At 35.6% G+C, this 15,525-nt stretch overlaps 1 protein-coding gene across 17 annotated transcripts in view; it reads left to right on the top strand.

Moving 5' to 3' along the window:
* The window catches only part of LOC113224832 (calcium-dependent secretion activator 2), a 567,701-nt gene that overhangs the window by 437,377 nt on the left and 114,799 nt on the right, over positions 1–15,525 (top strand). For 11 of the 17 annotated variants that reach the window (XM_026454360.1, XM_026454352.1, XM_026454358.1 and 8 more), the window contains 3 exons: positions 2,049–2,112; positions 5,242–5,365; positions 7,373–7,393. In XM_026454360.1, the coding sequence (XP_026310145.1) occupies positions 2,049–2,112; positions 5,242–5,365; positions 7,373–7,393 (209 nt within the window). The remainder of the gene's footprint in view (positions 1–2,048; positions 2,113–5,241; positions 5,366–7,372; positions 7,394–15,525) is intronic. The other 6 variants (XM_026454354.2, XM_026454363.1, XM_026454361.1 and 3 more) reach the window with 1 other exon arrangement.

The raw sequence follows: 15,525 nt of genomic DNA, 5'->3' as shown, positions 1-15,525 counted from the left end.
TTTGGTAAAAAAAAAAAAAAATACTGTATTTAAAAATAGGTAGGGAACAAAAAGAGCTTAATTGTAAGACAAATCTGTGCTGGTTTATTTATATGTGCAGTTAATTTGCCATAATGGGAATAAGGGTGACTTCAGTTTATTCATGTTAAGTATATAATGTGGCTGAATTTTATTTGATGAATGAGTGTTTTCCACTTTGCTTTGCTGTTATAGAGCTGCCAGAGTGGTAAAAACCCAAAATATTTAGCCTGAAAGGCAGAACAAAATACTTCTCTTCTTTTGAAACTTGTTTTGTAAAGATTAATTAAGCTTCTATGTAGTTATTTTCTGTACTTTATTGATTCCGGATTACTTGTACTCTGTAAATGCGTTGAATTATTTACACATCATGGGCAGCTAATGCTAATTTAGAACATACCCAGTGGGACCTCAGAGCCCTGAAATGCTAAATGTAATCTGGGGATCAGTAACATTCCATTCATAAAATGTGTCACCCACAGGTTAATGGAAATAAACAATAGGGAAGACAATGGATGGATTATGCAAATACACTGAAAAGATTAAGCAGGGGGAGGGGACTACAAGAACCCAATTTGTGTTTTATTTAAATGTGCATTAAGGTTTATAGTATACAAAATGATTAAAGGTACTTTGCTAATTTGCTAATGCTCTTAAAAGCACCACTACACAGAAGAAACTATCAAAATAAATTGGTTATGGCTTTTTTTGTACGTGTGGGTGGAGAGTAGCAGAGTACATAGTGGCAAGATTAAGAAAGGACATTTTTAGCGGTAAATAAAATGATAAATGCGATATTCTGTTTTAAAAAAAATCTTGAGTGACTAGATTTTTATAACATTTATTTGCATCTGTGTGAGACTAATGAAAGTTTCACAAATATAAAATCCAATCCTAATATAAATTAAACTGCTGTTTTGTTTTAAAAAGAAGAAATCAATCTCTTCTTTAAAAAATTGTTCTATAAAACAAGTTAAACTTAACATATGTGCTTTTGGGGGAAATATGTTTAAATTATGGCATGAAAAATATAATTTTATTATTAGTTATATCTGAGAAAATATGTCTGCTAAATGCCTGAATTATGCAAAAGGACATAGAGATACGTAAACTTCTTTGCAAGTTATTAGTTTGCAGATTTCTAAGTCAGAGCAAGGTGCCATCCTAAGGACAGCCCAGCGGCCTGTAGCACTTGATCCTGCGGTGGGAACTGTAGTCCTGGGAGGAGGTGCTTTGTTGAATCTGGTTCAACAAAGCAAGGAGCTCCAAAAAGATGAAATGGCCCTGATGTTCAGTATTGTTTAAGTGGAAATTGACCTGAAGCAGGACCCCCCTGGTAAAGAGCGATAAACCTGTTACCATCATGTAACCATGAAATTCTGAGTAGCCCACTCACTCTCCAGCCTTGTCTGACACTGATTTCAGAACATCCCCATGACCAGTCCTCCATTTGTTGGTGTGCACTAAGAATATGTAGGACTAGAAATATTTGGGACAAATGACTATAGACAAAAGAGCTGCAGAGGGTTTATGTGTATTGTATGGGGAGGTGGAAAAGCTAGACATCATGGTAGACAGGCCAATGTCAGCAAAGGAAAGAGCTGGAATCTTGCTGTGGTATATGTGGCCACCCTAAACCACACATAGCCATAGGAGGAAATGGGGGAAACTTATTTCATTTTCTCTTAGAACTTGGATAGCAATTCTTAAACAAATTATTGCAGAATGCATATTATCACTTTACTCATGACCCTTGAAGTTCTTTTATTTACTGTATTCTTTTAAAACACGTATCCTCACAATGATTAGAACCTTTTTCATCACAGCTTATACCTTTATTGTTTAAGTCATTGAAATCCTAGGGTTAGGTAAACTCTTAACAGTTAAAATTTCCCTGGATGAGTTGATGCTATAATATTTTTAGTTTGTTTCATGATTCTTCATTAATGCCAAGTAATACAAACAGGAATTATTTAGCAGTCTTGGGTATTAAATGTTTGACTCTTTTGTTTTTTCTTTTGTTTTTAAAGATACTGTTTTCCCTTTGGACGACCTGAAGGTGCTCTAAAAGCTACACTTTCATTACTTGAAAGGGTATGTTTGAACATTACTCTGTAAATACTGTTTGCTTTCTCAGGACTGTGTATTTTAGTTATTGAACTAGGGAGACAGACCCCATTATACTCTCTACTGATTCCATCACATTTCGTGAGTTTCTCAACTTTTCTTACTACATGCAGACACTGTCTACAGCACTTCATTCTCCCTGAAGCCTTTCTGAAGCCTCACACTGCCATCCTATACTCATATTATGGCATCTTTTTGGTAGTATTCATTTTTCCTACCTCTTTATTTCCCTCATGAAATGCTTTTTTTTTTTCAGTTAAGAATAATTCTTTTTGCTTTTTCAGACTTTACAATTGTCTTTTATCATCCTTCAACTTTATTTGTACTTCTACCTGTCATAGTCCTCATGCCAACAAGTTTATCATTTACCATTCACAAATATATCATTTCATTCATTCAATATTCATCTCAGAATTTATTTCAGTTACTCCAGTGTGTGTGTTACCTTAAATGAATTCACATATTATAGAAATGTGTTTCTCCCCCACAAAATAACCAGCAAACAAGATTTTTAATCCAGACGAAAAAAATCATTTTTTAAGGAAAATATATTCTCTATTCCTATTTTTATGACAGTTGAAGTTTCAAAGAGCAGTATTTTTCATCTGTCTGTAAATTTATTTATATACTTGTTAGATGCTAACAGTTAAATAATGTGGCCAACTCCTATTTCTTACCAGAATTAAAACGAATTTCTAGATTCATCTTTAGCTCATAATTTGATTATTATAATCCTGATTTATTGAATTCTAACACTTGATCTTGTCCATTTTCTGCCAAATTAATTTTAGATACTATATTGTTTATTAGCATCTTTATTAAAAAGCAAAGAGAGAAGACATTGTTCAGATATTACATCTCCATTTCAGTGATTTAAGAACTTGAGAGATGAGGACTAGAACTGATGATTAAAATGAGATCTTAGGATTACAGATTGATTTTATTTTTATATCCCTGTCTTATCCCTGATTATTGGGGATTGTGCGATAGAAATATGATTGTTGTAATTATGTTTTATTAGAATTTTTGTAATACTGAAAGCTGTACATAACTCAGATTTTTCAAAGTATTCATGTCATCCTATTCATTAAGGTATTATGAGTAAAATAAAATCCTTAAGGATTGCTTTATATTTTGGAACAACATCCCATCGTAGGTACCTAATACAGCTTTTCCATGTCTGGGTTTCCATGGCAGAGCCTCCTTTCTTCCCCTCAGTAGGGAAGACTTAGTAATAGCAGGATGCCCTCATGCCCTGCATTGACAGGTGGCAGGATGAACAGGGACATTTATTCCAGTTATAGTCACTAATCACATCTCCTGCTGAATTGAGACAGAAATGTTAAGGGTTATTTCTTCATTTTTATGTCTCTTACTGACATAGAAAAGTAAAACAAAAATATGCATATGAATTCTTGAAACCTATGATACCTTGGAAGAACATGGAATGCAGCATGAAATCAAGGTTGACATCACCCTTTTTGCATTTGCCAGCCCTTTACCTGTACTTTGCCAGAGAGTAAGTTTCTGGTTCCCAGATAATATGAAATATTACCGGAGACATATGCATTCTAATTTTAACAGCCATTTTTGTTATGTAAAGTTTGTTGCCATGGGAAGTATAATAGTAACGTTTGTGGTTCCGCATATGAAAAAAATTAAAGTTTAGTAATAATCACATTTAATGGTGCATGTCTATTTTTTACTATGCACAAAGGGATTTTTCTGTCTGCAAAGTCTAATGTGCAGTGCTAATTAAAGTGCTAAATATTTGTCAGAATTATTGAATTTGATAAAGATTTTTTTAATCATAAAGTTTGCTATTTTCAAAAAAGAAAACCTTGCCTAACAAAATCTTTAAAATGTCGTCAGTGAGTAGCCTTTAAAAAATGTTGTCAAAGGTCACTGATACTTGGATGATTAAATAAATCAGGGATGACAAAATCCTTAGTGCTGAGGCTGACTTAAAAGAGAATGAAAATAAAATGAAAATAAAAAAAAATAAAAAATAAAAATAAAAATAAAAAAAAAATAAAAAAAAAATAAAAAAAAAAAAAGAGAATGAAACAATACAGTATGAAATGCATGTTTTCATGTTCTTTCAATATTCCTTTCAATATAAGACATAGAAATAGAGCACTTACAAAAAAGCATTGTCTTCTCTATATTAACATTCTGGCATATATTTTGTAATGTGAATGAAAGTAAAGCATGAATAATTGCATTAAATATGCAGAAAGATAGTTTTACTAATAGTGCAATCAAAACTTAATGTGAGCAGGTTTACCACTATGCAGGTTTTAAAGAAAATTATGAGTCAATGTAACAGTGTTTATAAATACATTACATTTTGAATTCTGGATGTAATTGTATTTTCCCCTTGCCTAGTAATAACACTTTTAAAGGAAAAGTCCAAAAATACTTTTTAGGAGCCCAACAGAGAATAATCAGTTATTTTTTAAAACCATAGAAAGTTTTTATGTATTTTAACTTTCGATACTCCATAAGCATTCATTTCACTAAGGCAAAGAGGTTTTCTCCTCCCTCTTTGAATAGACTGCCATGGTATCTTCAGCAAATCACAGTCATTAAAATTTAGTGAGATTACAGGTCTTGATTTTTTTTTCAGAGCTCAAAGATTATGCTTATTCTTAATGAAATTTCTGTTATTGTTCTCAAATATATGGCTCAAAAGACTGAAGGCTTTTAAGTTAGGGATGTGCAAAATAAACTTTATTATTTGTCCCAAGAACTGTAATCTTGATCTGAAACAGCTGCTCTAATGGTGTCACAGGTCCCTGGAGAAAAAGTGGCAGTCACACTGAATGGTGACCTGGTCTGGGGAGGTTTTGAAATGCATAAATTAGGCTTAGGAGGAGCTAAAGTGGGAGGATTACATTCCCAGTTAGGAAGTACATTGCAGACCCATTACATTCCCCCCAAGTTACCTAGGACCCCTCTATCCTTCCTAGTAATAGTCAGATCAAGGACAATTTGTATAATTTGTCTTTAGTATTTATTTTATGCAACATCTATCTTTTTTCTTCTGTCTGTCCCCAACCCTGCCCCTCACCCTTCCACTTCCTCTCTCTGTAGGTTTTAATGAAAGATATTGCCACTCCCATACCAGCAGAAGAGGTGAAGAAAGTGGTCAGAAAATGTCTCGAGAAAGCTGCCTTGATCAATTACACTAGACTCACAGAATATGCCAAAATAGAAGGTCAGTGCAGTGAGCAATTGTCGAAGTGGCAGTGAGAGCCAACAATGCCTATTAACTGAATTTTCTATGAGAAGTCCTTTCCTTTCCTGAACAATCCTGTGCCATGGCAAAGGGAAATGTCTCATTAAAATCTCAGCTGGTGAACTGAAGAGCTTTTTCCTATTCATTGCTTTAATATGCCTCCTGGGACTCTGCTTGAATGAAAGACCCAGGATTCGTGCTTAAGTTGTCCTTTGTTCTTATTTTGAGTTTTCAAAAAACCAAAAGGTGTTTTCATGGGTTGTATTTTTTGGCAGTACTGTAAGTATGTCTAACATTTGAACTATAGGCAGCAAAATCTTTCCTGATCAGTAACAGTGTAGTATTATGTAATTTTATTTTCTGCAGTATCACTCAAAAAAGGAAGAAACTTGTTGATTATTGAGGGCTGAAATAAACTCATAGAACTTCCTTTGGTTTTTAATTGCTTGCAAATGTATTGATGCATTTGAAAGATTAGATCTCTTGAGAGAACTGTGCTACTTTTTTTTTTTCTTTCTTCAGGCTTTATTCATTAAGGATACTAATTTTTTAAATGTTTAGAAAGAAGTAGATTGGAATTTGTGGCAAAGTCACAAAATCAGCTTTTATTCAACAGTTTTATTCAACAACATTAATTTATATAATTGAAAGTAATGGAAAGGCCTCAAATTTTTTGCTCAAATTGTCATAAAACTGACTTACATAATAATACATGAAGGATTAACTAATACAGGGGAAAAATGCAGTTAATGTTAAATACTTATCTGAAAATAAAAGTTTCTTACCTGAAAATAAAAGTAAGTCATCCTTTATAAAATTTTAGTAACTTTTTATATAAAATGGTACTTAAGGAATCATGAATTTATGAAGTAGTTGATATTAGAATAGTTTTAGCAAAATTCAGGTAGGGAAAAGGATTGATGATAATTGTTTGTGTTATTATTCCTTTCTTCTCTCCAAATCTGGTCAAGCTTTCTAACAAGCATACGATAACCAACCTCCTGAGTGATTAACAAAAAAGCCATCTCATCACCATAGCAACCAATATTATATCACGAGAGTAACAACATGAAACCTCCTTAGTTACCATTTTAACTTCATTAATTATGATATCATGTTGTGTTAAAGCAAAAGCAATGAACATTTGATCATTCGAGGAAAGTGGAAGATAAACACATTGGGTTTCAGTCTTAAATACGCTTTCAAATAATTATCATGTTTTGCGAGTATTGAGTATTCTGACACAGATTGGAAGAAGTGATATTAAAATAGACATATTAAAGCCTTTCAAATCTGGCAAAGATGAAAGTTGTGGGGAACTTGAATAAACACTGTATAGTTTTATATAAATGTTATGTACTCTACCCAAAAAACCCTGTAAGAATCATTTTGCTCTTAACTGAGTTAATATTTTTGACTATTACCTTGTCCAAGGATACAGAAAAGATATATGCAGTACACTTTGTATTTTATAGCCATAGAATCCATTTTAAATGGATAAAGAAACTTTTTTTTTGGACACATAAAAACAAGTCTGTGTTATATAAAAGCCTATGGTAGGGCCCAATGGACAGTGAGCAGGAAAATCTCCAACCTTTTCCCTTTTTGAAGTCACTTCTGTCTTGTCTCTGGTCTAATGGAAGAATATTCTGGAAAATGGATCCTAGCAACCCACTCTGGTAGGAATGCTGAGCAGTCTTCTTTAAAAAGTAGCAACAACAAAATGCTTGCTCAGTAGGTGACAAAAACTTCCATGTTTTTCATCATCTCCCTCTCCCCCTGCTTTTTACTTAAAAAAAATATATATATATATATATATATATATATATATATATGTGTGTGTGTGTGTGTATATATATATTTTATCCTCACGACCAGACTAAGAACCAAATCAAACTTAAGTTAGAAAGAAGTGGCCTTTTACATTATATGAGCAACAAGGGTAGAGTTTGCTTTTCTCCTAAATTCTCTTTTCTTATGTTTTAGGCCCAGCAGAAAAGGAAACAGGTAATTAATATTTCTGCATGCACAAGCCATTATTTCTCATGTGGTGGTGTGATGTTTTTTAAAGCACTTTGTTGAGACATGATTGACAGGCAAGCTGTACATATTTAATGTATACAACTTGATGAATTTGGAGGTAAATAGCTGTGAAATGATCATTGCAATCTATACCATAAACCTGTTCATCACCTACAAAAGTTTCCTCCTGCCCTCTTTATTTATTATTATTAATATTTTATGATAAAAATATTTAACACAAGAGCTATCCTCTTAGCAATTTCCTTAAGTGTACTATATTGTTTTTTTTTTTTTTTTTTTTTTGAGACGGAGTCTTGCTCTGTCACCCAGGCTGGAGTGCAGTGGCCGGATCTCAGCTCACTGCAAGCTCCGCCTCCCGGGTTTACGCCATTCTCCTGCCTCAGCCTCCGAGTAGCTGGGACTACAGGCGCCCGCCACCTCGCCCAGCTAGATTTTTGTATTTTTTAGTAGAGACGGGGTTTCACCGTGTTAGCCAGGATGGTCTCGATCTCCTGACCTCGTGGTCCGCCCGTCTCGGCCTCCCAAAGTGCTGGGATTACAGGCTTGAGCCACCGCGCCCGGCCTATATTGTTAACTATAGGCATTCTGCTGTATAGTAGGTCCCTAGAACTTATATATCTTGAATAACTTAGACTTTGTGCCCTATGAATAATACCGCTTCATGTTCTCTTCTCCCAGCCCCTAGCAGTCACTGTTCTACTCTCTGCTTCTATGAGTTTGACTCTTTTAGATTCCTCATATAAGTGGTATCCTGTATTATTATGTACTGTGATGGGGCTTATTTTACTACTAAGCCAGAAATTCCTTTTTTAAGACTGAATAATTGTATGTATATACTGCGTTTTCTTCATCCATTCATCTCTCAATGAACATTTAGGTTGCTTTCCATGAATAACGCTGCAATGAACATGGGAGAGCAGATGTCTCTTTGAGATCCTGATTTCAATTTTTTTGGTTGTATACCCAGAAGCGAGATTGCTTAATCCTTTGGAGTTCCATACTTTATTTTTACAGAAACCTCCATACTGTTTTCCATAGTGGCTGCACCTAATTACATTTCTACCAATAGTATACAAGAGTTCTTTCTTCTCCACATCCTTGCCAGTACTTGCTATCTCTTGTTTTGTTTGTTTGTTTGTTTGTTTGTTTGTTTGTTTAAAATAATAGTCATCCTAACAGGTTTGAGATGATATCTCATTGTGGTTTTGATTTGCATTTCTCTGAAGATTAGTGATGTTGAGCACCTTTTCATTTATGTGTTGGCCATTTATTTGTATGTCTTTTGAGCAATGTCTATTCAGTTTCTTGTTTCATTTTTAAGTTGGGCTATTTGGGTTTCCGCTATTGAGTTATAGGAGTTACTTAAATAGTTCAGATATGAACCCTTTCTCAATGTATGGTGTGCAAATATTGTCTCCCATTCTGTAGATTGCCTTTTCATTTTGTTGTTTCCATTGCTGTTGGTGTGATATTTTGTCATTGATGAATAGCTCTCTTTTTCTCAGGGCTTCTATTAGATCCTTTTGATTAGGAATACTGAAAATGCTTTGATTTTATCAGAATGATTGCTAATGCTTTGTAGGTAAAGTATAGGCCATTCATCTCTAAAAGTTCAGCAATATTTTTGATACAAATTTAAAGCAAAACACCTAAGGCTATATGAATGGTATGTATTATGTTTTAAGCATATCCACTAATCTTATTTGGAAGCTGTCACCGATATTTGAAGGGCTCTTACAACAAGAAAAGAGGACCATCTTCCTTTATCACTCTTGAAAATAACAGAATAAAAAGCATAAATGCTATTAAATAAAAAGTAAGCAGTTATTAACTTTGAAAGTTAGTGACTTTGAAAGTTCACAGGAATGAACAGAGGTTATGAAATCCCATCAGGAAATTGCTAGGAAAGAGTTCACTGAGTTGCTGATTTTTTTAACGTTCTACTTTTTTTTTCTTGCATCCCTTATCACAATTACTCATTTAACTACATGTGCCTGTTATTATCTGTTTTTCCTCTCTATCTTCTCTTCAGCCCCATGCAGGCAGGGTCCTTACTGACTTGTTCACTGTTGTATTCCCAGCACCCACCACTGTGCCTGCTGACACAAAATAGGCACTCTGAACTTTGGAGAGAGGTAGGAGATTAGTTAGTTACATCTGAAAAGAAGGGAGCGAGAGACAGGTGGTGAAACTTCCTAATCCTAGTTTTCTCATTTTGGTCAAATTTTGTATGCAATGTTATAAGCAAGTTTGCTTGGGTTGTTTTTAACTGAAGTCTTCCATTAAGTACTCTATTTCTTTTTTTTTTTTTTTTTCCTACCTTTTTCAATATTTGACCCCAGAAAGTGACAGGAACAAAACACTCAGAGCCACGAAGAGGAGAAAGAACACACCTACAATGATTGCTAAGTGCACTTTAGAGGAAAATGAATTAGAAAAAAATATGGGACTGATTATCCCCTCTTATGACAGCACTTTGTAATAGCAACAATCCCATGCTCTTTAGCAAACTTTTTCAAAACCTCTTAAGGCATTTTTCTCCCCCACAACATTCCTGTTGTAAAAACAGCTTTAATCCTAGTTTACAAACAAGAAGTTCAGGGTTGTTCGTGGCTTTCCCACTGCCATGGAGTAAATAACTCAGCCAGCTGGGACTGGACTTAGGTGATCCTTAACCTCCAGAAGCTACGCTTCTTCCCCTGGGAGATATGAAAGGGTCAGAGTGCTCCTTTTTTAAGCCTGGGGCAGAGGCACTGTGTAGAGTTGCCTGATCTCCTTAAAGAGAGAACAAGAGGGACTTGTCCCCTATATACCTTGCTTCCACCAAACAGAAACCTCCTCACAGTGACTTAGCAATCCATACCACTGGTCAGCCGTACAGGTCGGCAACTCTAGGAAACATACTTTTATTAAAATTAAATGCTTGTTTAGAAAAGAGAAAAAAACAGCCGGTCACAATGGCTCACGCCTGTGGTTCCAGCACTTTGGGAAGCCAAGATGGGTGGATCACTTGAGGTCAGGAGTTCAAGACCAACCTGACCAACATGGTGAAACCCTGTCTCTACTAAAAATACAAAATCAGCTGGGAGTGGGGGTGCATGCCTGTAGTCCCAGCTAATTGGGAGGCTGAGGCAGGAGAATCACTTGAACCTGGGAGGCAGAAATTGCAGTGAGCTGAGGTCGTGCTATTGCACTCCAATCTGGGCAACAAGAGCAAAACTCCATATCAAAAAAAAAAAAAAAGAGAGAAAAATCAATGTAGTTTATGTAATTTAAATTGATTGAAGGGAAAACTAAATTTAAGAATGTTCTGAATATTCTGAAGTAATAGAAGAGAGGGGTTTTTTAGAAATATTTTCTATTCCAGGGAGGGCATGGTGGCTCATGCCTATGATCCCAGAACTTTGGGAGGCTGAGGCAGGAGGATGACTTGAGCCCAGGAGTTCAAGACCAACCCGGGAAACATAGTGAGACCCCATCTCCACACACACACACACACACACACACATAAAAAAAAAAAACTCCATTAGCCAAGTATAGTAGTGCATACCTGTAGTCCCAGCTACTCATAAAACTGAGGCAGGAGGACTGCTTGAACTCAGGAGTTTAAGGCTGCAGTGAGCCATGATTGTGCCACTGCAATCCAACGTGGGTGATAGAAGGAGACCCTGTCTCAAAAAAAAAATAATTATATATATATATATGATATATATATTAGTTATATTATGTTATTTCCATTTGGTAGCAAGTTAACCTAACAGGGTTACCTTGTAAGTGTTCTTGGTGGAGTAATGCTTTTAAAAGTAAGTAACAATGAAAATATCAATTGCATGTGAAAGAACTAAAGAACTCAAATGGCTTGATAAGACTTTGACACAGTAGTCTCTTGAGCATTCTAATAATGTTCCTCAGTTTATACCCTCTAGAAAAAAGTAAAGCTCTACCCAAAATTCATCATAATTTTGTCATCTACCGACTGTCTATGTGTCCCAGAGGTTTTTTCTTTTCTTTTCTTTTCCTTTCTTCTCTCTCTTTTTTTTTTTTTTTTTTTAGTCTTGCCTTGTTGCCCAGGCTGGAGTGCACTGGTACGATCTCAGCTTACTGCAACCTCCACCTCCCGGGTTCAAGTGATTCTCCTGCCTCAACTTGGCGAGTAGCTGGGATTACAGGCATCTGCCACCACGCCCAGCTAATTTTTAGTAGAGATGGGGGTTTCACCATGTTCGCCAGGCTGGTCTTGAACTCCTGATCTCAGGTGATCCACCCGCCTCGGCTTCCCAAAGTGCCGGGATTACAAGCATGAGCCACAGCACCTGGCCTGTCCCAAAGGCTTTCTATTTATACTGCTTCATTAGTTCCTTAAATAGCTCTACAAAATGGGTATATTATGGAGCGTTCACTGAGACTTCTGAAAAAAAAGCATTAATTTGCACAAGGTTCTGCTGTTGCCATTAAAACTGAACAGACATGAGATTAATACTCACGTCTCTCAGACACCAGAACCCTCTTCACATTTTTTTCACTGGCTGCCATGCCTCCAAGACTGATTCAAAGTAATGGCATTTTATGATAAACATCTCAGCTGCATCACAAAAGCCAAGAATTAGTATTAATAAAAGCCACTCTTTTATTAAATAATAATGATAATTATTTAGTAAAAAGAGAAAATGCTTATATACTAGGCAATATTCTAAGAACTTTATATGTGATGTATCAACTAATTTACTTCTTTGTTTCCCTCCCCAACCCCGCCCCCCCCACCCCTGATGGAGTCTTGCTTCGTCACCAGTCTGGAGTGCAGTGGTGTGATCTTGGCCCACTGCAACATCTGCCTCCTGGGTAATTTTTGTATTTTTAGTAGAGCTGGGGTTTCACCATGCTTGCCAGGCTGGTCTCAAACTCCTGACCTCGTGATCCACCCACCTCGGCCTCCCAAAGTTATAGGCAACTCATTTACTTCTTAAGACAATACTTTGCGATAAATAGTATCATTATTATTACTCCTTCTCAGAAAACTGAACCTGAGAGGTTATATAGTGTGTCTACAGTCCCATAGCTAGTAAGTGGGAGGTTCAGAGCCCACTATCTGTCTATTGATCTCTTCTTACATGCCCCGCCCTTGAAGATCTTGTCTAGTTAAATTTGCACTTGGTTAAAATCTTTTTGTTTATTTTTCCCCACATTCCTCATGATGTCAGGTGTTGAAAGTGATTAAAATGTGCAAAACTAACCCCCAGTCCAGAGATTTATCCCCCTTTCCTGCTTTATTTTCTTTCACAGCACTTATTATAATCTAACACAATGTATAGTACATTCATCCCACTTATTGTCCTAGAATGTTAGTTCCAGGAGGACAGAAGATTTTGCATTTTAACAACTTCTTATCCATAGTGCCAAGAGATGTGCCCGGCACGTATTTGGCACAAGTAAATATGTATTGGATAAACAAATGAATTTATCAGACTACATAGAGAAGAAAGAACATCCATAAACTGACAAGCTGGCTTGCAAAAAGTCATTCAAACCAATTACTGAATAATTAAAATTTAGGGCAAAAACTAACCACTGAAATAACAGGATTGGAAAAATTAAGCCGTAATTTCATGCCCTTATCACGGCAGGAAGAAGTGAGGGAAGCGCTAATGCTGGATCAGAGAAGCCAGAGGTTATAGATAGCAGTTACATGAACAATGCCCAGTAATCTAGCCTGTTTTGATTGTTTTTGTAATTCAGTGTGCTGCTTAATTATGACTCATAGTTCTCTTTCATCATCATAGTTCTCTTCCATTGGGAATTCTTCCAATTCTCCATTGGCAGCACAAATTTGCAGAATAAAGGGATCTTAAAAATTCATAGTGGGTTAAATAAAACAAAGGACTTCCCTCTAAATGTCTTCTTTCTTTCTTGGAAATTATTTGCATGTTTCATAGAAACAGTTATTTTGAAAACTGAACATTTCTAGAAAGCAGCTCTTTTTAATCTTGGGGTTATAAAATGCTAACATTTCATTGAATTGCCTCTTTTGAGTTAAGAAATCTTTGACTTACCCTGTTAAAAAATCAACTAGTTTTCTCCTTTGCTTTAATTTTATCACTGACCTACTAGCTAAATAATAGTGAGATCTTTTTTTTTTACTTATAATCTGGCATGCAAAGATGACACTGAAACATCATGTTCCTAATTGTTTTTTAAATCATGTGCCTCGTTGATGCAAATTAGATATTATTTTAAAAGAATAATCAGTTTGTTCTTTAGTTCAAAGACTTTCTTACAGACAAGAGCACAGTCATAAATTTGATAACAGTTCCTGCTGTTTCCTGAAAATTATATAGCATATTGTGATTTAAGATATAAAAGGGGAGACTGTTCCTTAGGACTTGCCTGGACATGAGATCTTTTGCATAGACTTGGTACCTAGGCTTATGGCGAACCTGGAAATGTGGAGGTGCCCTGAACAAAAGGTAGCATGGAATGAATAAGCAAAGTCTTTGGGAGGTGAGAATTTTTCTTGGTCCTCTAGTTGCCAGGTTCCCAGGTTTAACCCCCGTGTTCTTAGTGTCAGCGCCTCAGTTGAATGGGGTAGAGATGCTTTCCCACAGGCCCAGAGTGCCTACTGTCTTTGAGAAGAGAAGTTGTACTGTGGCAGTCCTTACGTCATTAGGATGTGTGTGTCATCTGGGTGGCGTTTTAATTTAACACTCCTTTGTACACGATAGCAATAAATAATAAAATATGTTCTGCTTAAGAATGTTTGTGTCTAGAGGCCATGTGTTTATAAAAAACTGCACAGTTTGTGGAAATTTTTTGTTAGTGACGAATAATTTTTACTAATATTTCTAAGATGATATAACAGTTTTCTCTCATAAGAGTTTCATGTGGCTCTTAGGAAGTTAATTTGAATTTTGAGTATTGTCTGTCTCCATGAACTGAAGTTTCTAAAACCTAAATAATAGACCTGAAATTTCATGTTCCCATAGGCACCGACAATGGCAAAAGGTAATTTGTATCTTAAACCGAATCCTCACCCTAAAAAGAATTGAACAGGTAATTAAAGAATTTCCATTCAGCTTTTTGGACAGTGTGGCTTGAATAATGAGAACTTGGCCTGAAAGTAAAACCTCTGTGACCATTTCTGCTTCTAAGTCACCTGCTGATTAGGGACAAATTGTTAGATACAAATTGTTTGCTTTAAAACAAAAACAAAAACAATAACCTGTTGTCTTTTTCTTTAGAATATGTAGGAAATTATAAATTTGTTCAAGGTTTTAGTTTATAAAGCAATACATGTATGAATTGTAAAAACTCATTGCTTGAGCTATACTGATCTAGTATGTGTGATCACCTGGATAGGGACCAAATTGAAACTTAGTTTTGTGATATATATTAAAAGAAAAAAAACTCTGTGTGTGCATGATTTTTCAACTTCATATATTATTTGGAAAATATTGGTTTTCTGAGTTATCCCTATATTAGCAAGTATTATATAATATCAAAAATATCACCACTTTTAATATCACCCTTCTCATCAGAAACATCTTAAAGTATTGAGAAGCTATCAAGTTTATAACAGATACAAGTTTTCTAAAAATCTCATTTTCCTTGAAGACTCTGATAATAGCATTGTGGTAACAAACACTGGTTGTTTTTCTTAAAGTGACATGTTTACCTTATTCATTTTTTTTTCCAGTAAATGTCTGCCAAATATCCAACTCTGAATAACTGTAGGTTGTCAGTACTCTTTTCAACCAAAAATGATTCTGTAAGTGGGGGGAGGAGAGAGGGAAGCAGTCAGTTTAGCCCTGCATGCAAATGGTCACACAAATACTTTTCCTTGAGACAGTCATTCATTGTCCTTCAGTATGCAAAAGTGCTTTAGGCAAACTTCCCATTTTGTCACACATACTATTTAAAAATGTATACTCTGCCAGGCGCAGTGGCTCACGCCTGTAATCCCAGTACTTTGGGAGGCCGAGGTGGGCAGATCACCTGAGGTCAGGAATTCGAAGCCTGACCAACATGGAGAAACCCTATCTCTACTAAAAAAATACAAACTTAGCCAGGCATGGTGGTGCATAGCTGTAGTCCCAACTACTCGG

This window comes from Piliocolobus tephrosceles, unplaced genomic scaffold (genome assembly GCF_002776525.5).
Source record: "Piliocolobus tephrosceles isolate RC106 unplaced genomic scaffold, ASM277652v3 unscaffolded_41, whole genome shotgun sequence".
In the NCBI taxonomy this organism is placed as follows: domain Eukaryota; kingdom Metazoa; phylum Chordata; class Mammalia; order Primates; family Cercopithecidae; genus Piliocolobus; species Piliocolobus tephrosceles.
This window is presented reverse-complemented; position numbering and strand designations above follow the sequence as displayed.